General features: G+C 34.1%; 2 protein-coding genes across 2 annotated transcripts; one reads left to right on the top strand and one right to left on the bottom strand.

Annotated features, from left to right (window-relative positions):
- Window positions 1–4,075: 4,075 nt before the first annotated feature.
- Window positions 4,076–8,978, bottom strand: LOC110686577. The gene is made up of 7 exons (XM_021863189.1): window positions 8,694–8,978; window positions 8,369–8,425; window positions 6,908–7,755; window positions 6,578–6,764; window positions 5,578–5,823; window positions 4,542–4,751; window positions 4,076–4,367 (listed from the first exon to the last, which is right to left on the bottom strand). The coding sequence occupies exons 3-7, from the start codon at window positions 7,744–7,746 to the stop codon at window positions 4,362–4,364; spliced, it is 1,488 nt and encodes a 495-aa protein (XP_021718881.1). The 5' UTR covers window positions 7,747–7,755; window positions 8,369–8,425; window positions 8,694–8,978; the 3' UTR covers window positions 4,076–4,361.
- Window positions 8,979–18,104: 9,126 nt separating this feature from the next.
- On the top strand, window positions 18,105–22,396 carry LOC110686127 (bifunctional riboflavin kinase/FMN phosphatase-like). Its single transcript, XM_021862710.1, has 6 exons — window positions 18,105–18,597; window positions 18,702–18,888; window positions 19,708–19,838; window positions 20,643–20,712; window positions 21,193–21,258; window positions 21,932–22,396. The coding sequence occupies exons 1-6, from the start codon at window positions 18,519–18,521 to the stop codon at window positions 22,083–22,085; spliced, it is 687 nt and encodes a 228-aa protein (XP_021718402.1). The 5' UTR covers window positions 18,105–18,518; the 3' UTR covers window positions 22,086–22,396.
- Window positions 22,397–25,931: the final 3,535 nt, after the last annotated feature.

Here is a 25,931-nt window from a genome sequence, read left to right as displayed (position 1 = left end):
TGTGTGTGTGTGTGTGTAAGTGAGTGTAAGAGGCATGTGTTAGAGTGTGTGTGTGTGTCTAAGAATGTATGGTTTTTGCTGGCAAATATGCTATACTATGCTATACTGAATGCTATATATGCTAGGTTTTGCAAAACATATTGAAGGGTAGCATTATCAAGTTTTACTCCTTTTCAAATCATCATTTCTGATATCAAATCATTGAGTTCCTTGGTTTTCTTGCCTGCACACAAGCCCCACCCCTTCTTCTTGTCTATTTCCTGCACACCAACCACATTCCCTTCTTACACTTACTTATACAAAACCTATTCCCCCCCCCTCATCTTTCTGTTTGCAATTCTGAATTCTGAATCTGATTTCAGAAATGATGAGCAACAATGAAGAACTTGACAGTCATTCTAGTACCATCACAAATGTGGCAACTACTCCTACAATAGTAGTTTCTCCTAAAGTAGCACCTTTGCTCACTCCTGGAGGAACAAAAGAATGGCTTCCAATATGCCCCAATGAGTTGAAACCAGCTATAGGGATGAAGTTTAATAATCTTGAAGAGGGCCTTGAATTTTATAAAAGATATGCATTTGCTGCTGGATTCAACACAAAGAAAATCTACAACTAAAAGGCAAAGAAGAAGCAAAGAATTGAAATCACAGTATATCTTATGCAATAAAGAAGGATACAAAGAGAAAAGAAAGCCTACTGTTGAAAAAGATTTAAATAACAACGAAGGAGAAAGCAATGAAGAAAAAACTTCAATCAAAAGGAAGAGACTCGTTACTCGTGTTGGTGCAAAGGCACATATTAATCATAAAAGCATTGTGATGATAACAAATTCATAGTGTCACAATTTCATGAGGGACATACTCATCCACTTTATACACCTAGTTGCAATCTCTTCCAAAAAGAAGGAAGAAAAATGAACATATTGCACAAAAAAATAATTGTGAATAATTCTAAGGTACGACTTTTCAAAGCCTCTTATGTTTCATGAATTCTCTGTATGTTCTAATAAAAGTAGTATGCTCATTTGAAAAAATGAGCATTAAATTATTTGCTCATTTGACAAACTGTTTTGTTCTTTAAATAGGTGAATATTGGTGCCTGTTACAACTTTTCGAATGATGAAGGAAATTGTTGGAGGATATGATAACATCGGTGCATCTAAGCAAGATTTCAAAAAATTTCATAGAGATTTTGAAAGCATACATTCAAGGAAGTGATGCTCAAATGTTCGTGGATAACTTTACCAACAAAAAGTTAATGTGGAGCGCTTTTTTCTTTGATTTTGAGATGGATGATGATTATTGCCTTTGTAGAGCATTATGGGCTGATCCCCTTTGTAAAAAGATTTACGCTCTATTTGGTGATTATGGTATCCTTTGATACCACATACCAAACCAATAGGTAATTCATAAAAATCACAAATCATTTTTTATGTTATAACTATAGCTTAAATTAATAACTTTGTTTTAAATGAACTTAGTATAACTGTTTGTTTATTTCACAAATGAGCATTGACTTATTTGCTCATTTCAGAAATGTGCGTTCAATTATTTGCTCATTTGACAAAAAAGCAAACAATAGCATTGAGTTATAAGCTCATTTGACAAATGAACAATCAATTATTTGCCCATTTGTCAAATGAGCATTGAATTATTTCAGTAGCTGATGACAATTCTGATTTCATAATCTGAATTTAGATTCTATCACAGATTGTGAGTGCGTGTATGTATGTGTATATGTGTGTGTGCGTGTGTGTGTCTGTGTCTAAGTACGTGTGTCTGTGTATTTATGTGTGTGTGTAGTTATTTGATCATTTAAAATTTAATCTGTATGTGTAAACAGGTACAACATGGTGTTTACTCCATTTACAGGGGTTGACCATCATAAGAGCTGCATTACTTTTGCTGCTGGTTTCATAGCAAAGGAAGATATAGTGTCATTTGAGTGGTTGTTCAGATCATTTCTCAAGGCAATGGGTGGAAATGAACCGAATTGTATGATTACAGATCAAGATTCAGCAATGAAAAAATTGCTGTTAAAAAGTGTGTTTAACAAAACTGAACATCGCTTCTGTATGTGGCACATAATGAAAAAGTTACCAGATAAGGTGGAGAAATCAATCATGCAAGAAGAAACTGATTTCCTAAAAAAATTATGTGCTTGTGTTTGGCATCTTGAAATTGAACCTGCTGAGTTTGAAGAAAGGTGGAACAAGGTGATGGTTGAATACCACTTGGAAGAACATGAGTGGTTAGGTTATATGTACAAGATAAGGAACAAGTGGATTCCGGCGTATTTCAGAGATGTGTTCCTTGGAGGAATAATGCGTACAACATCAAGATCCGAAAGCGAAAACAACTTTTTTTGCTCCTTTATCAATCCTCATGTGTCACTTGTTGAGTTTTACTTGAGATATGAAGCTGCAATTGATGCCCAGAGACACACTCAAGGTCAGAATTATAATGATTCAAAGCACAAATATCCTGAGTGCAAAACACCACTAGGGATAGAAAAGCATGCCTCACATTTATATACTAACTCTGTCTTTTATGAATTTCAATATGAGGTTGAAAATTGCTTGTTTTTCATGTGGTGTTGATGAATTGAAAGAAAATGGATTGGAAGTTGCAAAAGTAAGTGAAGGAAATCGGATTAGAACATTTGATGTTGTGTTTAATCCAACTAACTTTGACACCACATGTTCTTGCAAGTTGTTTTATAGACAAGGAATTCCATGTAGACATATGATTTGGGTTTTGGAAAGCAAAAAGGTTTGAAACCATTCCTGAGAAGTATATGCTACACGGATGGACTACTATGGCACTGAAAAAACCAAATTTTGACTTGGGTGGAAACCTGTTGGAGCAATGTGCTAATTTAATTGACAAGAAAAAATTGTTAAATGATTTATGGTCAGAGATACACACTTGTGTAAGTTTGGCAGAAGGCAATGATGAAGATATTCAAGATCTTGTGATAAATCTTCAAGGAATAAGAAAGGATTTGGAGGCTAAGAGGATTGCAAGGAATAATGAAACAACAGGAAGTGCAAACAACAAAGGACAAGACATTGAGCTATTGATTGGAGCTAGTGTGCCAACTGAAATAATTGTCAAACCTCCAAAAATTTCAAAGAATAAAGGGACTGGAATTCATGTATCAAATGTAGAGACTTCAAAAGAGAAAGGGGCTGAGATTGATGTGCCAAATGTTGAAACAAGAGGTAGAAGTGCAAAAAGGCTAAAGGGAGAAAAAGAAAAGGTTATAGAACAAAACCAGAAAAAGAAGAGATTATGTAGAGGTTGTGGTGAATTGAGTCATCATGATATTAGAAATTGTCCAAACAAAGTATAATGATACTTTTATACAAATATAAAAGTTAATATTTTTATATAAATATATGATTTAGCATTTTGTGTTTTAAATTTTGTTGAAATGAGCAAATATTTTGCAAGCTCTGTTTATCTATCATACACACATATGTAATTATACCAAAGCTATTGTAATGTCCTTGGTAACAGAAATAGTCCAATCCAAGATATTATACAATGAGTTCAATAAAGAGAACATACCCTAATCTTCAAAATCATAGAGGCTAAATTAACTAGATATTTGCTGATATTTGTATAATGATACTTTTATACAAATATAAAATTTAATATTTTTATATAAATATAAGATTTAGCATTATTAATTTGGTCATTTGGCAAATGAGCAAATAGTTAATACTCATTTGTCAAATGAGCAAATAGTTAATACTCATTTGTCAAATGAGTAAACATTCCTTTTAATAATACATTAAATCAACAACCATTTCTTTGCTCATTTGTGAAATGAGTAAGCATTAGTTTCCTCATTTTTTAAATGAGCAAATAATTAGTTACTTATTTAAAAAATAAGAAAACATTTCTTTGCTCATTTAGCAAATGAGCAAATAGTCAGTTGCTCAAATAGTTAATCAGGAATTTAACAAATGACAAACAACTTAGTCAATAAGATAGAAAATCATATCCATTACATTGACATAGAAAAATTTATACTTAGAAAATCCTAACAACATCATAAAAACATTAGATCAACTAAGAACATTTATCACATTTGTCCTATTAAGAACATCATAAAACTAACACTTCTATTGTTCTGTACAAAAACTATACAAATCCTAAGAACAATTGATCAACTTCAGTCTTCAATTCTCTCCGTTAATTGCTCTTGGATTGCTGCCCCTAGCTTTCTTCAGCATCACTTGCTTCCTCAGCCTTTTTTTTTCTTTTGGACAACTTGTTTAACAGGTTTAACAGTATTTACTTCACTTGAAATAATTGAGAGGGTATACTTCAAACGAAGTTTGTCAATGATTATGTCCTGCAAAGAGAAAAAATGAAGCAATAATTCAGAGTAAGTATAGGGTAAGTAATGGCTTCATGAATGTATATCAACAAGCTGCTCACAAATTTTAATCTAAAAAGTGCAGATTTCTCATTCCAGAAGAATCAAATTATAAAAATTGCAATTAGACTTTTTCTGGTTAGACTTACATTATTTTTCTTTAAACCTGAATTCCACTTTTGCAAACCCATATATGTTTCCATATGCCTCATCATTACAACACCGCAATGCAAATGATAATCATCTGAAGACTTCCAAGGTAAATCAACCACAACAGACTCCATAGACTTGATTTGTTTTGACAAAACAACACTTTGTATACTTCCTTCACCATTCATGAAATATGAAAATGCACTTTTCTGAAAATGAACAAATAAGTTAAAATAAGAACAAAAACAGGTGGAACAAATATAGTTAGAACAAGCAGAACAAGATCAAGATAAACAACTAAACTCAAATCATTTTTCTAAAATAATCTAACAAAATCTTGAGCCATTACTGCCACCTACCCACACATTACACAATTCTGATTCCAAAAACTAATTTCAGAATCTGATTTTAGATTCTAGTACAGGTTGTATGTGTGCTTGTGTGTGTGTGTGTGTATGTGTGTGTATGTGTGTGTGTATGCGTGTGTGTGTATTTGTGTGTGTGTGTGTTTGTGTGCGCCTGTGTATGTGTGTGTGTGTGCCTGTATACAATCAGAAACTCTCAAACACATTGTTCAAATGCAGAGATGCACATTATGTAGAAAAATAAATCACAGAGTTTTGAAAGTATCCTCTAGAAAAGTTTTACATGTCATATATCCCGAAAGAATCAAGCTGACCATGAATAGATTCAAAGTGAGGTCAGAGACAGAGACTAACAGGAAGCTATTTAAGACTTTGCTTGTGTGTGTGTGTGTGTGTATGTGTGCGTGTGTGTATGTGTGTGTGTATGCGTGTGTGTGTGTGTGTGTGTGTGTGTGTGCCTGTGTATGTGTGTGTGTGTGTGTCTCTGGCGTGAGTGTGTGTGTGTGTATTTTCTTGTTATGGGAGAAAGAAGAAATTCAGAGGAGAATCCTCTGAAAGGGTTAGGGTACCAGTGATATAATGAGAGGAGATATGAATAAAGAATCTGGTAACAACATGGCAGGCATCAATGAGGATATTAATGATGAAGAAGAAGTGGCAGAAGACATACCAGATTTTTAAGCAATTTCTTATTTTCTCTAGGACCTTCACTGTAATCAATAACCTCAATTGTACCACAGTCTGTGGTGGTGTTAAAACATACCAGATAATAATGATCCTTTTCAAATACCGGGAAAAAGAAAAGCTCAATATCTTTCTTTGGGATGATTGTTTTGATGAATTCCAACTCCACAACCTCACAAAACATTTTATTCCTTTCTTGAGCACGATCACTTTCGTATTGAAAAAGGCAATCCTAAAAAAATAAATAAAGAAAAATACATAAATAAGATGAACATAAATGAAAAGAGTAAATAAGAAATGAGTAAAGTGAATTTGAAATGAGAAAAGTCATAAAATGAGTAAATTGAAATTTTTTTTACAAATGAGAAAGTGAATGTTTTGCTCATTTGACAAATGAGCAAAAAATTAACTGCTCATTTGGCAAATGAGCAAAGAATTAATTGCAGCTATCATTCAATTATTTATGTAATTACAAAACATACAGAATGTTAGTTGTCAGATAGCATCATAAACATAAAGAATTAAGTCCTTTGGTTTAAGACCATATAGAATTATAGATGCAGCATGTCTGTGAATTCTCACTCGTCACTGATTCAGACCATAATACAGGTCATAAATAAGAGTCTGAATTGTGCAGGACCAAAATTAGACCATAATACAACTCATAAACACTGATTATACATTGATTCAGACCAAGGAAGTCAGAATTTATATTATTATTAGTTCTGTATTTCAAATATTTTATCAAAAGATTTTATGTTATTTAGTATCCAATAAGAGACTTGAATTAGTTCAGTATTTAATTTTTGCTCATTTGACAAATGAGCATTGAATAGTTTGCTCATTTGACAAATGAGCAAAGAACTAATAATAGTTTTTTGCAAATACAAAACAACATCTACATTCAAATATAAAAAAATTATATGAAATGAGCAAAGTGAACATGAACAAAATAAAACAAAATAAAATGAACGAGTTGAACTTACAACAGCATTAAGACCAAAAAAGAAACGTCCACAAGAATTGACATCTTTATATTGCTCATTAAAATTCAGAACAGTAGACCATGCATTAATGATATCGCCATGAATTTTGCTCTGAGTTTTTAGCATTTCAAGTTGAAATAGCATTACTTCATTATCAGGCTCACCCTTGCATAAAAACCCTGCATCACTACATATAAGATTTAGGGAAGTTAAAATAATTTCAATCGTAGATATGTAAAGTGAGAATATAGAGCTAGACTTGTTATAAGAAAGAAAAATAAAGTCAGTTGCCAAAATTTCCAGAACTGAAAAAATTGAATAAATACTTACAAACGATTTTTCTTCTCATGAAAAAATGAATCCATAACACCTTTCTGAACTGCTGTTAATGGTGTATATATGTTGATAATCCGAGACTTAAAAGGAGATCTAATTTGCAACGATGGTTGCACTTTACGCTTCTTTGGAATACAACTCTCATTTTCAGCATCTCCTTTTCTCTTAAGCGCAATTGGGTCTTCTTGAGCATTCACAGCATCAGCATCATCAACTGATTTAGAAGCACCAACTTGTGCACTCACAGGAGCAACTACAGGTTCATCAGTAGGTGCAATGCTGGGGGACTTCTCATGAGAATCATCTTGAGAAGAGATTCCTAAGCTGAATGAAGGAGTTCCACATCCTTTGGCAACTGAACTTCTTAAACTATATCTCGTACTTGACTCTCCAAGTTTTTTAAATACATGTTCAGCAACCTTAGGTTGTATGATAACATATGGATCTTCAACATCAGGTATACCACTTGCTATGTCAACACATTCAGCAGCAATCTTAGTAATATCAATTGGTTCTGATTCAATCAGTTGATCAACCCTAGCATAAATTGTAGATTCAGCATGCTTGTCATTGCCTGAAATCTTCGAAAACCTATCCCAAGCTTCAATTACAGCTGGATCTTGCCAATACTGTTCATCTTGGCTAAATGAGAGAGGAATATCTTCAGTCAAAGCTTTAGAGCTCATCTTCTGCTCATCACAAACAGTCATTGCATCTTCCTTCAGCTTTTGAATCTTCTCATTGTTTGGAAAATACTTAACAGCAGTTTCATGTTTTTCACTGAAATCCATGTATGCCAAGACTAGATTTGTAGATGCTGTTGCAAGCTCCATAAGGCATTTCTATAAAAAAAAAAATTAATTCATAATAATGGAAAGAAGCCAAGACCATCTTGAATACTTAAAGGCTTACCAAACTTTAGAGCAAAATCATGATCAGCTTGTTAGAGTTTTCTTTTGCTAACAATTAGAGGATCATTTAACGCTACACCTGGATCCTTAAATCCATTTCCCCAATAGCTAAAAGTCCTTTAATGCAGTAAATTAAAACATAGATGCTCATTTGTCAAATGAGCAATCAATTTTTTGCTCATTTACCAAATGAGCAAATAGTTGATTACTCATTTATCAAATGAGCAAACACCTACACATGTTAATGAGGAGGTTTTACCATCTGAGGTGTTTAAAGCTAATCAGATTTATGTTTAAAGCTAACCAGAAGATGTATCTTAGGGAGGATAGGGATTGGGCTAATAACAACTCGCACACCCCCAACCTTTTAACCCCCTACTCTTTCATCGCATGGCAATCCCCAAATTCACAAAACAACAATACAAATTCACAATTAAGTAAAAAATAACAAAAATTAGGAAAAAAAAAACAAAAACAAAAAATGAGCAAAGTCATATAAAAATGAGCAAATTAATATAAGTTTCCAGAAAAGTCATATAAATACCTTCTTCGGATCTTGTTCAATTTCTTCATTTTTTGTATGAATTGGATCAGATTGTTCCTAAAATCAAGCAAAAACAAAAAAAACAAAAAAAAAATATTACATAATTGTGTAATTTTCATCCAAATCACACAGTATCAAATGAGCAAAAAATAATTGCTCATTTGACAAATGAGCAAATATTTTTTTGCTGATTTAGGAGGTCCATTAATGTGCTATAAAAGCACCACATTGCATCATTTTCCTTAAAGCAAGATTTGTTCCAATTCAATTCTTCAAGCAATGCCAAAGACATAGAAAAACTAAGTATTGGTTACAAGTGAAATACCAGTTTTGGTTGTTTGCTGCCAGAAGGACCAACAAGCTTCTGGTTTTTATAAAAAAACTCCAAGCCTCCCCTTAAAAATTTCCAATTTCTCACGACTTGACAACATATTGGTTGTCCAACCTTTGAGAACTGGAGTTTCTCGTTTGGCTCTAACTTCCTCAATGACAAACTAATCAACGTATAAAAGCTACAAACAAGTAAGATAGAAAAAATTAGTACATTAAAATTAAACAAATAAAAATTAATACATACAATAGCTACAAACAAGTAAGAAAAAATAATTAGTAAATTAAAAATCAACAAATAAGTAAAAAATACTACATTAATAAAACAACAAAAATTAAAGTAATACCATAATAAACAGTAAAGATCCAGGAAAAGAACGAGTTTGACGTTCTTCCCAGAAAAGCTTGGCCTTCACAAGTTAATCAAGGATATACTTGCACCAATTCAAGTCCTTTATTTTATCAACATCAGAAAGAAATGTGAGAATATCAGAATTGATATTCACATTTTGTTTCCCTGAAAAAAAAAAATGAGCAAAACAAAAGAAAAATGAACAAAAGGAAATTTAAATGAACAAAATATAATATAAATAAGCAAACAAAATTGAAAATTAGCAAACTCCTATAAAATTTAAACCATGATGTTGACTCTCCACCTTTTCCTGATGATATAACTAATTTATAATATAACTTGAAATTTTTTGACAAGTATGTTAATATGAAGTATGTACCAAATCCTATTCCAAATTTTTTCACCCATCTCATCATTGACTAACAACAATAATCCATCAAAATATAAATAAATAGAACAAAAGATAAATACATATATATATATATATATATATATATATATATCTTATTCTGAAAGTGTCAATAGTCTCTATCTAATGATGATAGATTCAAGTAACTGATTCTATACATATATGACCAACAACTTAGATAATATAATTGCTATATATAGCACACAACTTCTAAGTGCTAACTATAACTAAAAATAAGCAAAATAAAAATAAAAAGTTTACCATCCATCAATGCAGAAACGCATAGCACTACAAAGTTCCTTTTGAACATAAGACCAGCTGAGTTATGCTCTTTCAGAAACTCTTTCAGCTCCCCTATTTTGATAGAGAGTGAGTTGCTTTTGGATTGCTTCTTCCATTGCTGAATCACTTTCTTATCTCTGGAAAAATTGTTTTTGTCAATTTCTATGCCACCCATTGGCAGCCCAAGTACTTGATGCACATGCTCTTCAGTGATACAAAAAGGTTCAGAATCTGGAATGTTTAAAGAGCATGTGTTAGCATCAAAGTGATGCACCAACCATAAACCCAGCTGCAAAGGCAGTTGGGTCACCTTCAAGAACTCCATAGACCCGAATCCTATTGCTCTAATAGCTTTCAACTGATAATCTGAACATTTTTCAATAACTTGAACTATGGATGAAGGGGACATCCGACTATGTAATGTCCCATAAACATGAGACTTCAAATCTTCCCCTTCGTTGCTGGATTTCGTCTCCTCCAGCTTAATCTTTTGTTTTTCTTTTAATCCTTTTTCAACCTTTTTACCTTTAACCTTAGTACCAACTAATACCTCTGATGAACCAACACCAGGCCCTGCTGAACCAACATTAGCAGCAGGCCTTGCTGAAACAACATCAGCAGTAGCACCTGATGAACCAACATCGGCAGCAGGCTCCTTTTCTATAGACTCCCTGCTCATACAAAACAATTAAAAAAAAGTAAATAATTAGTTGGTAATTTTATACAAATGAGCAAAAACATAGATACTCATTTGTCAAATGAGCAAAAACATAGACTTAAATGAGTAAATTCCATTTACTGCAATACTATAAATGACAAAACAAACAGGAGAGAATGCGTAATTATGGAGTACATTTCATTATATTTATTCTCTGATATTAGATTTTTGTTCTGTTATTAAAGCTTAATTTCAAATGAATTAAGCTTTTTTTATTGGTAAATAGAAAATTTATTACCAAGAAAAAAAGTACACAGTACAAAAAAAAAAGAGCAAACAGCCCATCCAAACTACAAAGACCACAAGGCCAAACAACCACAAAAACCAGTTCAAGGCTCAAGGTTAACCACCTTCTAGGAAGGGTGCTAACCTGAAACAAGAATAAACCTGGATCCTAGCTACTGTTCACCTTCTAGGAAGGGTACCAGAAGCAAGGACCAGGCTCAAACAGCCTAACAGAACTCAGAAAACAAGCCTGAACAAGATAAGCAAGCAAACAGCCCACACTAGCCAACACAGCAAGGCAAATACAATAAAACAACCATGAAACTAAAAAGAAAACCAATCTGCCCTAAGACCAAATAAGCTTCCTTCTGTCAATCTCAGTGCTTCTGCAAGCAACTCTGTACACCAGTCTCCTGAAAATAGTCTCAGCAGGTTCACACGAGCCTTTAAACAGGACACTATTCCTCTGAATCCAAATACAATGAACTGCTTCAGCCAAGAACATCAAATGTCAGAAACCAGTTCAGCCCGAAGGCACACAACCACCACCTACTTCCCAAACCCGTCCCCGACCACCTTCTAGGAAGGGTGCCCAACACGGTGAGAGGGAAAAGCACCTACCTACCCTCATGCAAGAAGGCATCTTCATTGAACGGAGCTACAAGCAAGGACTAGGACAAAGGCCAACACAAAAAAAACAGAAACAAACAACACAAACTAGCTGAAAAACAGGCACTAAAACAGCCTGAACAAGACACAAAACAGAAACAACAACTAACTCCAGCATGAGCAAACAACAACCTGCGACACCTGAACTCAGCTAACCAAGCCAGCATCCAAACACACCAAGGATCAGCACAACAGCCTTCAGGACCAGACAGACTAAAGCAGAACAACAGACTACAGCAGAGAGGACACCAAGCAAACACAGAACCAGAACCTCAGATCTGAAGAAAAACGAAACAGATTGCAAGGACAAGAGTTGCACAGAACCTGCCACACTGACAGACACCAACAGCCTCGCAGATAGACACAACAACCTTAACAGAATCATGACTAATCTTTGTTAATTATAATAGTCTGCAGTGATACATTCTCAACCAAAATCGACGGTAGGAACACTGGCCTATATTGCCCCAGAAGTCCTTTCTAGAAAGGAATATTATGGAAAGGTAGTGTAACAACTAGTGAATAGTGATAGAGCGCTCTAGAAAAGCTCAGTAAGGTCAGGAGATTAAACAAAATTCAGCAAGTTAGGTAGACTACTTGACATAAAGGTGCAATTACACATCATGGAGGACCTTACAAAAGACTCGGAACCATCGACTTTACTGGTTAGATAATATAACACATTCAACACTCCCAAATGAGCAAAAACAATTAAAAAAAAGAAGTAAATAATTAGTTGGTAATTTTATACAAATGAGCAAAATCATAGATACTCATTTGTCAAATGAGAAAAAACATAGATGCTCATTTGTCAAATGAGCAATCAAACATAGATGCTCTTTAAGTGACAAGCAAATTTTTTGAGCAATCATCTACGGGGCTGACTTAGCTGCCTTCCTCCAGACCTTTTCAAATATCATCCAAAACCCAGACAGTTTAACAATGTAGATCACAAAAAGAATATCGAAAGATAACATTACCTAATTTCCATCCTTGAGTTAATGTTGGACAAGAAGCAGAGGAGTTATTACTTTTATACAATACTAGAGAATTATCAAAACAATATGGGCTACATCAGAATGCAGTTACACCTTCAGGATTAGCGCTTTACTGCTATGTTTCTATTAGAAATAAATAGATTTTTTTGGTTTTGATAGCATCTTACTGTACTATCACCATTTATTTATCAATTTTACAAATTGTTGTTTCCGATACTAGACAAACAACATTTTACAAATTTTTGAGAAATTACATAAAACGAAAATCAATCAAAAAAATCGCAACAAAATCAATCAAAAATCAGAACAAAGTAAATGAAAATTAACCTAAAATCAGAGATGAGAAACGAAAAGCAAAATGAAAATCAATCAAAAATCGCAACAAAATCAAACAAAAATCGCAACAAAACAACATAATATCGCAAATACAAAACCAAAACAAGAACACTTAGTAAAACCAAAATTCAGGCAAAATAAAACTAAAATTTACTGGATAATCACTCAAGAAAACGAAAATAAAGCTAAAATCAACAAAAAATAACAAAATAAAACATAATCGACACATTGCATGTTAAATTAATGAGCTAAAATCAGAAAAAATTAAACGAACATCAAAACGAAAATAAAATAATGAATGTAACCTAAAATTAATCGAAAAACAGCAAATGTACAAACAATAGACTTACATTAACAAAAATTGATGAAGAATGAAGACGTTTTGATGAAAAATCAGAGAGCAGCAGAGTATGAACACCGTAGAATTGAAGGAGGAGAGAGAAAAATGAGCGAAAAATATGGAGGAGAGAGAAAAAAACGTAGGAAATAAATTTTGAAATAAATTTGTTTAGTTTTGTTTGTTTTACCGGGTTGTATTATGACCCTTGGATGTAGTTGATCCAACGGTTGTAATATGTCCTCACATAAAATAGGGTTCTCACATAAGGAGGGTGGTCTCATATGATCCTATATATATATATATATATATATATATATATATATATATATATATATATATATATGTATATATACCTCCATCATATAAGTAGAATATTAATTAATTATCTCAAGTTTCTCCTTGTTTCACAAATACCTAGTATTATTTATTATTTAAAATCATTTTTATAACTTTGTTGATTGTTACATACTTCTATATAAACATGTACTGTAGTAGCACTATAGAAATGGTTGAGAAAGTGTTTGGGATGATGGATTTTATATCAGTTTTTGTAATTTCAATTCTCGAAATTCCAATTCCAATTTTATACTATTCCGATTTTCATTTTCAAATACAGTAATTTATTTTGCAAAAACTAAGAATTGTGATTCTATAATTTCTAATTTCTTCCTTCAAAAAAAAAAAAAAAAAAAATCTAATTCCTCCACCTTAGTTGAAAATTTAGAAGGGGTAAAATTGCAATATTAAGGAACAATTTGCAATATTAACCATAATAGATACTCTAATAATTTTCAATAAATGTTATATTTTTGAGGATCAAGGAGTGGAGGGTTGATTAGTCCCTTTATCTCCCCAAGTGTGATCGGGTTCGATCCTCACCTCAACTCCTTCTGATCGATTAACCTCTATACGTTGAAATATAAATTGATACTTGACTCACAAAATAGGTCACAATAATAATTCTCTTTAATTCTCATTAAACACCATAAACCACGTACAAAATTTATAGAATAGGTATACATAGAGGGCAATATTTTTACAATATATCTTCACACTGTACAATATTATGTCTCACACAATATTATCAAACTTTGTATCTCACAAAATATATCCCATAACATTATTTAACTTATCTGATTATTGAACAAATTCAAGTTTATCAGAATGAGAAACAAGCCTTGTTTATCAAAGGGTTTTAATGTACTTTCATATGAAAATTTAAGGGCAATACTGACATTTTTGTTAAACGTTGATTTAACGACATTAGAAGGCTTTACTGAGTATATTTTCACTCTTCTTGTAATTCTGAACACTTTCTCTCTTATTCAATTTTTTTTGTCCTGTAGTAAAGCTGAAATTTAGTCCTCTTCAAGAACTTAAAATCAGAGCACTCAACAATTGACGAAGGTGAGCAATTAACCTTCAATTGGACGGAGTTTTGCACGAGGATGTAAACCTTTCCTGAAAGGGTTAACCATACCCTTCTCCTTTTCAATTAGGGTTTTCGTTTAGTTTAGTGGCGAAGCCGCCGAAATTGTGGTGGTGAAAATGGTTTCACGAGCGGTCAAAGCAAGAAGAAGGTGGAGGAGGAAGAAGATTAAAGAAGAAGAAGATGGAGTAGGAAGAGGAAAAGGACAAAAAAATATAAAATAAAATACCAGTCGCCGCTGAGAAGTCATATTACTGAAATAATAGTTGATCTTAAATACCAATTTGAAGGTGGATCAATCTGCTCGGTTCTGTTTTTTTTTTCCAACTTTGGCATTTGAGAACCGTGAGTCACAGCTGGCATTTGAGCAGATATACATTTTTTTATACCTATATTCCGGAATACGAGGCAAATTATTTACCAGATTGCCATTTGACAAACACAAAATGTTTATCATTTTGAAAAACCTGGGTTCCCTCACGATTATCACAATATAAGTAATACTCCCTCAGTTCCTAAATTACATTCCTCCTTTCTATTTTGGGTATTCCAAAATTACATTCCACTTTTTTTATTTTTAGTAATTTTTTTTTTTTTCTAAATATCTCAAATACACTTTCTTTTTCATTTGTATTTTAATATATAGTTAATGTATTTACATTCCACTTTTAATGTTTGGTTGGCTAATGTACTTTTTCAGCCTTTAATTTTTCAGAATCCTTGTGCCAAATTACAATGAATATGATTGGTTAAAAATTTTCAACTAGGAGCATGTGATTGGTCCTTTTTTTTTTGCAAAGGATTGATGACATGAAGAATTTTAAAGGGAGGAAAGTTAGGCATTTGTAAATGCATTGATTAAAATATTATTAAAACACATGATAGAGAGAGAAAAGAGGAGAGAGATAGGAAGAGAGAGGTCTGTAGGTGGACCCCACCTATGTTTTGGTCGGATTGTATCACGTGATGGGGGACCACATGTTGATTGTTCCATTGAAAGTTTATATGGTACCATTGAATTCTCAGTGGTACTATTTATGCATAAATTTTGTACAACTGATGAATGCATATATAATATCATTATGTACATATATAGTATTACTATATATTCAGTGGTACCATTTGATCATCCAATGATACAGACTATGCATTCGTTTATACATATGTATAATTACATGAATACCCTTTGTTATGCATTTGTAAATGCCTAACTTTCCTCCATTTCTAGTTCCTCTCATGACATGTCATGAGTAATCACTAATCTATCTTTGTTTTACTCAAAAGTATTAGGAAAAATGGAAATAAATAATCCCACCTTTGCGTGGTTTGACAATAACAATCCCACCTTTTGATTATTATGAGGCAATCCCACCTTGGTATGTGATTTTCTTTTAATAGACCATTTGACTTACAACCTGTTAAACAATTTAATTTTTTTTTTAATTTTTTAAAGCCACATGTCACTCATTAATTGGTCAAAATAATAAAAGTTAAACTAAAAAAAAGGTAGAGCAAATTAAAAAAAAAAAAAGAAAAGAAAAAAAAACACCAGCCACTAGCCACCCCCCGCCACCGTGAAATCCCTTACCCATACCCTACGCCCACCAAAAACCCATCGGCCGCCACTCTAAACCTCCTAAAACTCTGGCCGAACCTCCCAATGCCATAAGCCACCCCCGAAATCACATCCACCACCCTGAAAACACCACCCTGCCGCCGAAAACCTCCATCCCAGACCCGAAAACTTCCTTCACATCCCCTATAACTGTCGAAGACCACCGAAAACGGCCGCCCGTAACCCACTGACACAAATCTCACCCCCGAAACCACCACATCCACCACTGAAATCACCCCCGACCCAAACCTCACCCCTAAACCACCATCGAAATCACCCCCTAAACCAAATCCCACCCCGAAACCTCTATAACCCTACTCAGCCGTCGAAAACCTCCATAACCACCACAGCCATCACCACCAAAAACTCCGTCCAACCTCCTTAACTACCCCAAAAATCCCCCTTAAACACAACCTTGGTGCTGGCCGGTCGATTTCGAAGGATAAGGAGGGTGGACGACCGATTTTTGGTGGTGGTTGAGGTAGGGGCTAGGGTTTGGGAAATGGTGGCTGTTTTTTTTTTTTTTCTTTTTTTTTAGTATTTTGTTTTGTATTAATTTTTTTTTATAATTATAAAAAAAGAAATGAGCCTATAAAAATTTGACACATGGCATATAACAACCATAATAGGTCACCAACAAGTCAAGGTTCATTAAAAGAAGATGACATATCAAGGTGGGATTATCTTGTAATAATCAAAAGGTGAGATTATTTTTGTCAGACCACGCAAAGGTGGGATTATTTATTTCTATTTTTCCAAAACATTATTTAATGTTTTGTACTTTCCATTGCATTATCTAATTATTGTTATTTGTTATTTGTCCTATTTTTTCCTCCTTAATTCCCGCATAAATTTCCAAATCAAAATGTAATTTAGGGACAAACAGAGTAGTAATTTATTGGAAAAATTCATGGGAATAATCCCACCTTTGGGCCGTTCGTTTTTAATAATCCCACCTTTGGATTATTTTTTAATAATCCGACCTTTACCCCCAATTCTTTTTCAATGGTCCCAACCGGTCATGTAACCTGTTATAACAGGTTACATGACATGTGGCGACGTGTAATTGGTCAATTTTTTATTTTATTTAAAAAAGTTAAATTTATTTAAAGAAAAAATAAAAAAAAATTATTTAAAAATCATCCCAAGCCACCACCCTTCCCAGCCGGAAACCACCATCTCCTTCCCACCTTCCACCACAGCCCCACCCTCTTCATGTGAAACCACCGCAACCGCACTCCCCCTTCACTTGAAAACACCCCTTCTACTCCCAAATCCGACCACCCCACCCCTTTTCCCTCTGAAAATCGAGCAATCCAAGTGGCCTGGGTCGCAGCGGCGACGATTTGTGGCGATTCCTTGAAGTTTTTGCCGGAGGTGGGTAGTAGCGTGATAGGGGAGAGGGTTGCGCTAGTGTAAGGGGAGGAAATTTCGAACAATGCCGGTGAGAGGGGAGAGGGTTTTGGTCGGTGTCGGTGTTTATGGTGAGGGTTTCAATGGTGGGGTTTTGGGGTGTCTGGTTTCGGGGTGGGGTTGTGGCTGATTTCAGGTGGGTTGTGGCCGTTTTTGTGTGGGGTTGTGGCCGGTTTCAGGTGGGTTGTGGACGAAAAGGCAGGGTGGCTGGTAAGGGAGGGTGGGCAGGAAGAAGGTGGTGCCATGGTGGCTGGATAGAGGAAGGGAGCTGGGGACGACGGTGGGGCAGAGAGGTGGTCGGGGCTGGGGCTGGTGGCTCAGGGCAATTTTTTTAATTTTTTTTTTGAAACCAAATTGGATTTTAATTTTAATTATTTTTAAAAAAGTTAGTTTTAAACTAGTTAATTAAAATTAATTAGTAATAATCTTTTCTTAAAAATTAATTAAAATTAAAAGATATTTTTTGACTAATTATGTTGTGACACGTGTACTTTAAACCAAAAAAAAAAAACCTATTCAACCGGTTCCATGTAAAATGGGACCATTGAAAAAGAATTGGGGGTAAAGGTCGGATTATTAAAAAATAATCCAAAGATGGGATTATTAAAAACGAACGATTCAAAGGTGAGATTATTTCCATGAATTTTTTCTAATTTATTTATTTAATTTTTTTTTTTTGGCAAGAAGTAAGAGTAAAATTTTACGACCCATAACCCAAATACGACATAAACTTGACTCATTTGTCAACTTCAAAATCAAGAATTTATTTCCGTTTGCCATACTTTCCAAAAATGGACAATTTTCGAAAGAGAGACGAAAGGTATATATAAAAGTTTCCGTACCCAAATTTCCCCAATCATTCTCAATAAGATGGACACATTGCCAAATTTCCAACCTCAAATCAGCATCAATTTCGGATACTTCTATCAAAAACAGAATAATTCTATCTCCTTCAATAAATACACCGCCGTTTCATTATTTCATCATCCTCTTTATCAATTCCAAACAAAATTTCTCTATAAAAAATCTTAGTCATGACTATCAACGAATCCATTAATGGGGTAACGATTTCTGCTGTGATTCTTGATTTGGATGGTACCCTTTTGGATACAGGTTCAAATTTTGAATTTTAATCTTGTTGGGTAATTTTGATTTTGGATGTTTAGTGATTATTTGATTGATTTTTTTAATTTTTTTTTTTAAAAATTTGCATGCAGAAATTGCGACAAGATGTGTTTTGAGAGATTATTTGGCGAGTTATGGGAAAGTTTTGATTACTGATAAAGAGCATGGGAGAGTGGGAAGAACTCAGAAGGAATCAGCTGTTGCAATTGTTAAGAATTATGATCTTCCTCTAACTCCTGATCAATTTATTGCTGAAATTACTCCTTTGTATCGTTCTAAGTAAGTTTGTTTTGGTATATTTTTGTGTTATACTAAAGTTGTGATTTTTTTTCATTATATTTTAGAATTGAATGATTATTTATGTTGCTTTTTTAGTCTGTTTTCAATCTTTACCTGTGATGAATTGGAAGTTTGTGAGATAAGTAATTTGCTTGACTAGTTCCAACTTCCAAGATAAGGTAAACTTGGAAAGTTCTGATGTTAGTTCATACAGTTTGTACATGTCTCATTTACCTGTTTTTAGTGAGTTCGGTTACTCGAGCATTGCTCAATGACTATGTTAGTCTAATCACTCTAATGCCTATTAAAGCCTAAGGATTGTACTTAGTAAACCTTCTTAAAAAAAGCAACCCTTTGAAATTAATCTCATCTATATGGAAGGTTATGCTGAATATCAAGTAATTGGTATGTTCTCGAAATCTATGCTAAGATTGCTAACTATTTCTCTAGAAGAGAAGTGGACATTGACTTTAGACGCCTCTTAAAAGTTGGGGGTGATAAATGAAGCTGACTGTATACAATTAACTACATCTCAAGAAAATTTCTGAAGGATGGTTTGCTGCTGTGAAATCCATGTGGAATTTATTTGTGATGTGTTAGGCACTTGCATTCTTAGCCTTCACTCCGAGGAGTCCCTCCCATCTCTAAACAAACAGCATGATATTGTTAGATTTTCAAGTGTTTAGTAAATTAGGAAGCTATTTTCAGTTATTATTGTTAAACGCTCCTCCCATAAACTTTTGTTGGATTGAAGTTCTTATTTGTATCCTGAGTTAAGGTCAGGTTTAACTTTTCTTCTTTTCTCTTTATATAATTTAGGTGGAAAGATGCCAAAGCACTTCCTGGTGCCAATCGCCTTATCCAACATCTCCATAAGCATCAGATCCCATTTGCTCTTGCCTCAAACTCACTACAAGAATACATAGAAGCCAAAATTTCTTATCAAAAAGGTGAGAAATTTCTATGACCAAAGATGATCCATACTAGTTGGTTCCTATGCTTATTATTATTGAAAGATTTATATGGTTTAATTTTATTACTACAATAAAACTATAATTGTTATTTATTGAAACACGTCTATGCTTTTTGGTATTGAAGGGCATAGTTTTGGCTGACATTCACCTTGTTTAATTTTACTGATTGACTGATAAAGTAAAATGTGTTATTTATAATGTTGCTGTCTGATTTCAAAATTATAATGCTACTCACAGAGTCAGAGTTTAGTTTTAAAAATAAATTGAAGAACTACAAGCTAATTATGTAGATTTCAGTAAGACTGATAATCTGATACATAATAATATCTTTGCCAACAATTGAAAGCCTCATCGGCTATCAGCTTTACTTTTCTAGCTTATAATCTTCCGCTAGGTCTAATATTTAGCCTGTCATGTCATATTTCCTTTATATTGACTGATGGATTTCTAAAGTGTACCTCATAATCTTTATAATATAACGATAAGAAAAGTATGTGTCAAATGAGGTCACATTGTGTTTCGCTGGATTCCCTCATCAAGAAGTCTATATTGACTGGACTGCATTAATGTAGATTACAAAAATCTTTCTCAAAAATAACTTTTCCAGTTTTCCTTATTGGTCTCCCCCAGCCCTTTTCTTACTTAAAATCTTTCTCAAAAAAAAATTTCCTTGTTATTGTATGAAAATATTGTCTTGTGGGCTTTAGACCAGTTTTCTTGCAGTCATATATTATAGACTTACATTTCTGTTGAATATTGAATGCTTGGAATCTTGTGCAGGTTGGAAGGAGTTGTTTTCTGTCATTCTTGGAAGTGACCAAGTTTTATCAGGGAAACCATTTCCAGACTTGTAAGATCTTTTAATTCACATAACAGAATGTTATACTATGTATGTTTTAATATATTGTACTCCTTATCGTTTGTCACTTTATTCTCTTTTAAATGATGGACAAGGAATATAGTATTTGTTAATTGTTATGGCCTGAAATCAGTTCTAGTCTTCTAGGTAGAGCAGTTGAAGTAATCAGACTTGAACAGTCTGTTAAAACTGAATAAAATGAATACAAGAGTAAGCAAATCTAGAGGCACAAAACATTAGTGGCTTTCTGTTGTGCCTTAAGTTTTTGACAAATTTGGCATCGTTGTGACTAATGGGAATCCTCCTATTTATCTTCAAAAAAAAAAAGGTTTTATACTGAGCTCTTGTAGACTAAATTTCATTTATCTCAGTGCTCGGTTTTAAATTTATGTGACATGCTGTATTGATATATTTGTCGTCCAGATGTTCACTAATTTTCTTCTCTTCTGATATTAATTTTGTGATTGTCAGATATCTAGAGGCTGCAAAAAGACTATCAATGGATCCTGTTAATTGCCTGGTTATAGAGGACTCTTTGTAAGTTTATTCTACAGATATTATGCTCAAGTATTTGTTACTTGCAGGAGGGTATTGTCTTGTGAGTAAAGAGTCAGATAGTCAGTGGTTCCTGTTTAGATTTTGCTGTTATAATTGGCTATTCATAGTATCTTTAAAAACATTGGCTGTCCTGCTCTCAAACTTGTTATGAAGTAAAATACTTTGATGATTTGAACTGAAGGTCTAATAACACAGAAAAATCATGCAATTGCTAAGGCAAAGCTGTGTAGCTATGAATGGTTAATTCTCTGTAAGTAGGAGATTCATGCACTAGGTTTATGGTCTGCTGTTTTTTAGATTTTGGTCTGTTAGCTTACACATCTGAGCTCTGCTACTTGACTTTTTGTACACTACTTTTGGAATCGCTTGATCTTACTTGGATTTGAGATTTTATTTGTCATTTTGATGGAGGGGGAAAAGACTACAGATTTACAGAATCTAGATTGGATTGTGCTGATAGAACTTGGTCACTTCCAAGAACTTTGGCCCAAAATACCAAGTGTAATTCAGAAATGTGGTTAAGATTTCATTTATTGAACATTCAATTTTAATTTCATTTGGTTAAGAATTAAGATTAATTTCAAATGAAAGCATTAATCTTGATTAGCAATCCTCCTTGAATATGATTATTTTTTGTCATTTAAATTAACAGGATAGGTGTTAAAGCTGCAAAAGCTGCTGGAATGAAGGTAGTGGTTGTCCCGTCTCAATCCGAGGCTGATGCTGCCGCCTTGGCAGACTCCAGTCTTCAGTCTCTTCTGGATTTTCAGCCTGAGTTGTGGGGTCTTCCTTCTTTTGCTCAATGATTTGTATGTGTCCTCAAGTTTAAATACCCGCCAATTATTTAGGTCAGTTGATTTGATGTTTTTGGAAAGAGTTACTAGATGATGCATTCATTGATGTAAATTTTGGGTGTATAATGTTGAAGTAGATCAAAAAATTTTGGCCGTCTGCAGAAGGTAAAAGTTACTAGTTGATGGACTAGTGTTTTTCTATTACTAAATTCTAGGTTAAAGTATAATCTTATTGTATAGAACCTTTTTTCCCCCTCTTGTAAAGTAGAATAATGCATGGCATATACTATTTGGAATATAAATAATTCATTCGTTTCTTTTTAGTTGCATCAGTATAAAAAGGAGTAGTAGTCCCAAAAAAAAAGGTTATTGCTTATGTCGTATTCCCTCCGTCTCTTAATACAAAGTCTCTTTCTAGCATTTATTACTCACATAATAAAGAGAAAGAGGCTTTTAATTTAGGGACAGAGGGAGTACTAATTGTTGCTTTTAAAGATATATATATATATATATATATATATATATATATATATATATATAAAAAGAATGTTTGGAAATTAAAGGTTTAGAAATCTATGATGAAAGAACAATTTTATTTAATTGTTGGTTGGTACACCCGGGTGTGCATGGCACACCCGGATCAAAACTAATTTGTAACAAAAAGAAAGGCGGAAAGAACATAGCTTATATTTGTAACAAACATCACGACTTTAAAAATGAACACAGCATTGAAATATAAATAACGTGATAATTTTGGTGAATTAATTTTTTAAAAAGGTAAAGGAAAAATGGAAAAGAAAAATCCAACCTTTGCACTTTTTCCCCCTAAAAATCCAACCTTCATTTTATTCCTAAAAAATCCTTTATACCCCCTCTTCTATAAAAGGTCCATTACCTATTGATGACCGGTTGTTTTAAGTTAGATGTCACGTGTCAGCTATTAATAGGTCAATTTTTTTTAATTATTATAAAACAAAAATAATTAAAAAAAAAATCAGATTTTCCAGCCACCATCCTCACCACCTCTATTAAATCCGGCCACCATTACTCACCACCCTCAATTAAATCGGCCACCATTCCTCACCACCTCCCTTTCCGACATCTTCCCCTTACCCTCCCTATCTAGCGACCCTACTTTTGCAGCCACACCCAACTCGCACCACCGCCCAACTCATCTGTTTCTATCCTCCATTACACCAGCCCCGCAAACCGCAGCCACCGACTCCAAACCACCCAGCCACCAACTCCAAACTGCTTCAGCTCCTTGCTCAGCCCAAACAACCGCACGCACAGCCCACAATACTATACAACCACAATCACCACCACCCTAAACCTTCAGCCGCAGCACTGACCCATCTCGCCACCTTCAACGGATCCCCCACTTTCTTCCCATTTTCAGGAGAGAGAAAATTAGTGAGAGAAAATTCCAAATTTTTTTTATGAAACAATCACATTTTCTCACAATCTTTGATATTTTTCACCAAATCGATTTTGTTGTAAGTAATTTAATTAATCACATTCACATTCACATTCTTTGATTTTCATCAATTTTCATTTTATTTTTGTAATTTTGCTAAATTTTGTGATTTAATTTTGCTACATTTTTCGATTGATCATATGTAATTGCTGCAAAATAGATAAAAATGAAAATTCAACAGTTAATCAAATAGTGCCATTGTTATCATTGGTTAGCTGAATTTCTACCTTAGCTTTGTTATATATTGATGATATGAATTTTGATCAACATTGCAATGAAATGATGTTAATTTTAGAGATATTGTTATATATGATGTTTTAATTTTTCTGGGTTGGAATTTTGATTTAGATTGAATTGAATTTGAGGAAGAAAGAAGAAGAAAATTGGGAGGTTTTTAGGGCTGGGAATTGGAAGAAATACATATGCCAGACAACCAATCAGCAGTTTCGAGCGATCATGAAGAAGAAACGTGGGAAAGAGAATTTCGTGCAAATGGGAATTCCATGAAAACGGCTGAGCTTGAAGCTAAGCTTGATGAGGGTAACATTCAAGAAGCCGAATCGTCGTTGCGTGAGGGTTTATCTCTCAATTTTGAAGTACATTTCTTTCCTTTTGATTCTGTACACTTAAAGATTTATCAAGTTAGGGTGGTTTTTAGATGGCATGTATAGTTGCATTCTTGGTAGAATGAAGGTGGTTACGCGGGATAGGTTGTGGCGGTGAGAGAGCGGTTGGCTGGTGTTGGTGGTGTTCTGGCGGTGCAATGGTGGTACAATGTTCTGGTGGTAATGGTGGATAGTTAGGTTGCATCTGTTTTTTAGGAGAGAGGAGAGGGAAAGAGGAGGAGTGAGAAAAGAAATTGAGAGAATTAAAGGAAAAAAAATAAAATATTTTTTACCTGTTTAACAGGTTAAAGGTAAAGTGGATCTGTTGGAGAAGAAGAGATATAAAGGTTGGATTTTTGAGGAATAAAATGAAAGTTGGATTTTTAGGAGGAAAAAGTACAAAGGTTGGATTTTTCTTTTCCATTTTTCCAAAGGTAAAAGATACCAATTGATTTTTGATAGAATATAGGATTAATATTCTAGATATTCTGTTATAGTAGGATATATTTGTTTATATTATGTAATTATCTTTTGAGATTTCCTAACAAGATTAGGTCTCATACTTGTAACCCTATATATTGTAATCAATGCAAGACACTCTAATCTAAGGAGTTTTACACTATCTGACACGGTATGACAACCTAGGTTAAAATCCTAGCTTTTGCAATTTTTTTTAATTCTTTCCAAGCCATAGCCGTCACCCACCCTTCTTCCCTAGCACCACCTAGCCGCCCATCATGACTAAGGATGGAGAATCTTCTTCGTCTGAATTTCATCATGCTTTCGGAGTTAACAATATCGGAAATTTGATTCCTTTAACTCTTGATCGTAACAACGTTCAATACTCGAATTGGGTTGAATTATTTGAATGTCATGCTCATGCATTCAATGTCCTTGATCATATAGGCCCTAAAACTAAAGAGCCTGATGATGTGTCTGATGAACTATGGAAGAGACTTGATTCTGTTGTCAAAAACTAGATATATGGCACAATCTCTAAAGACTTGCTTGAAACAGTATTGTGTAGAGGAAGTACGGTGCAACAAATTTGGAATAAACTCAAGGAGATCTTTTAAGATAACAAAACAACGAGGGCCATTTATCTTGAAAATTAGTTTAATCAATTGCATCTTTCCAAATTTCTTGGCATTGCATCATATTGTCGGGAATTGAAGAATGTGACGGATCAACTTGCTAACGTTGATCAACCCGTGTCGGAATAAAATCTTGTGATTTGCTTGGTTTCAGGTGGGTACAAATTTCAACACCGTTGCTCAATGATACAACAAAAGGAGCCCCTACCTTCATTTCACAATGCACACCAATGACCCTAGTGCTGCTGCATCATCGTTTGTAGCCCAATCAAATAGCTTGGCGTCCACTAATGACACAACACCATCACAGCAGCAGGCCCCTCTAGTGGGAAGGTGTCACGGTCACTTTTGGGTCGACCTAGGCAAGGCCGTCGATCCCCCGCATGGGCGTGCAAGACCCTTGGGATCCCACTTGCATATGCGAGCAAGTGCGTGCTCGATTTGGGAAGAACGAGCCAAGTGAGGCTAGAGTTGCTCACTACCATGTCTAAGGCTTATGAGGTTATCAAGGATAACCCCCAAGTGCTTAGACCATGGTGCTAGCAAAGCATTGGTCAGCTAGGCCTTGGGCCTATGGCTAGCACACGCGCGAGTGCACTAAAAAATCCTCGGAGTGTTTGGATGAGCAAAACTCCATAACAACCTTTGATACTTATTAAGGGGACTTATTAGGACCTTAATA

Source organism: Chenopodium quinoa, unplaced genomic scaffold (assembly GCF_001683475.1).
Source record: "Chenopodium quinoa cultivar QQ74 unplaced genomic scaffold, ASM168347v1, whole genome shotgun sequence".
Lineage (NCBI taxonomy): Eukaryota > Viridiplantae > Streptophyta > Magnoliopsida > Caryophyllales > Amaranthaceae > Chenopodium > Chenopodium quinoa.
Note: the sequence above shows the minus strand (reverse complement) of the source record. Positions and strands in the feature narration are given on the sequence as shown.

What these genes read in the sequence shown, in the direction of transcription:
- LOC110686127 (XM_021862710.1), top strand. Translation starts at nt 18,519, where the DNA reads ATGACTATCAACGAATCCATTAATGGGGTAACGATTTCTGCTGTGATT. An exon ending in CAAAATTTCTTATCAAAAAG is followed by an intron (nt 19,839 to 20,642) that starts GTGAGAAATTTC and finishes AATCTTGTGCAG; the next exon opens with GTTGGAAGGAGTTGTTTTCT. An exon ending in GGGAAACCATTTCCAGACTT is followed by an intron (nt 20,713 to 21,192) that starts GTAAGATCTTTT and finishes TGTGATTGTCAG; the next exon opens with ATATCTAGAGGCTGCAAAAA.
- LOC110686577 (XM_021863189.1), bottom strand. Translation starts at nt 7,746, where the DNA reads ATGGAGCTTGCAACAGCATCTACAAATCTAGTCTTGGCATACATGGAT. An exon ending in CATGAGAAGAAAAATCGTTT is followed by an intron (nt 6,765 to 6,907) that starts GTAAGTATTTAT and finishes TCTTATATGTAG; the next exon opens with TGATGCAGGGTTTTTATGCA. An exon ending in AGAAATTGCTTAAAAATCTG is followed by an intron (nt 4,752 to 5,577) that starts GTATGTCTTCTG and finishes GTTCATTTTCAG; the next exon opens with AAAAGTGCATTTTCATATTT.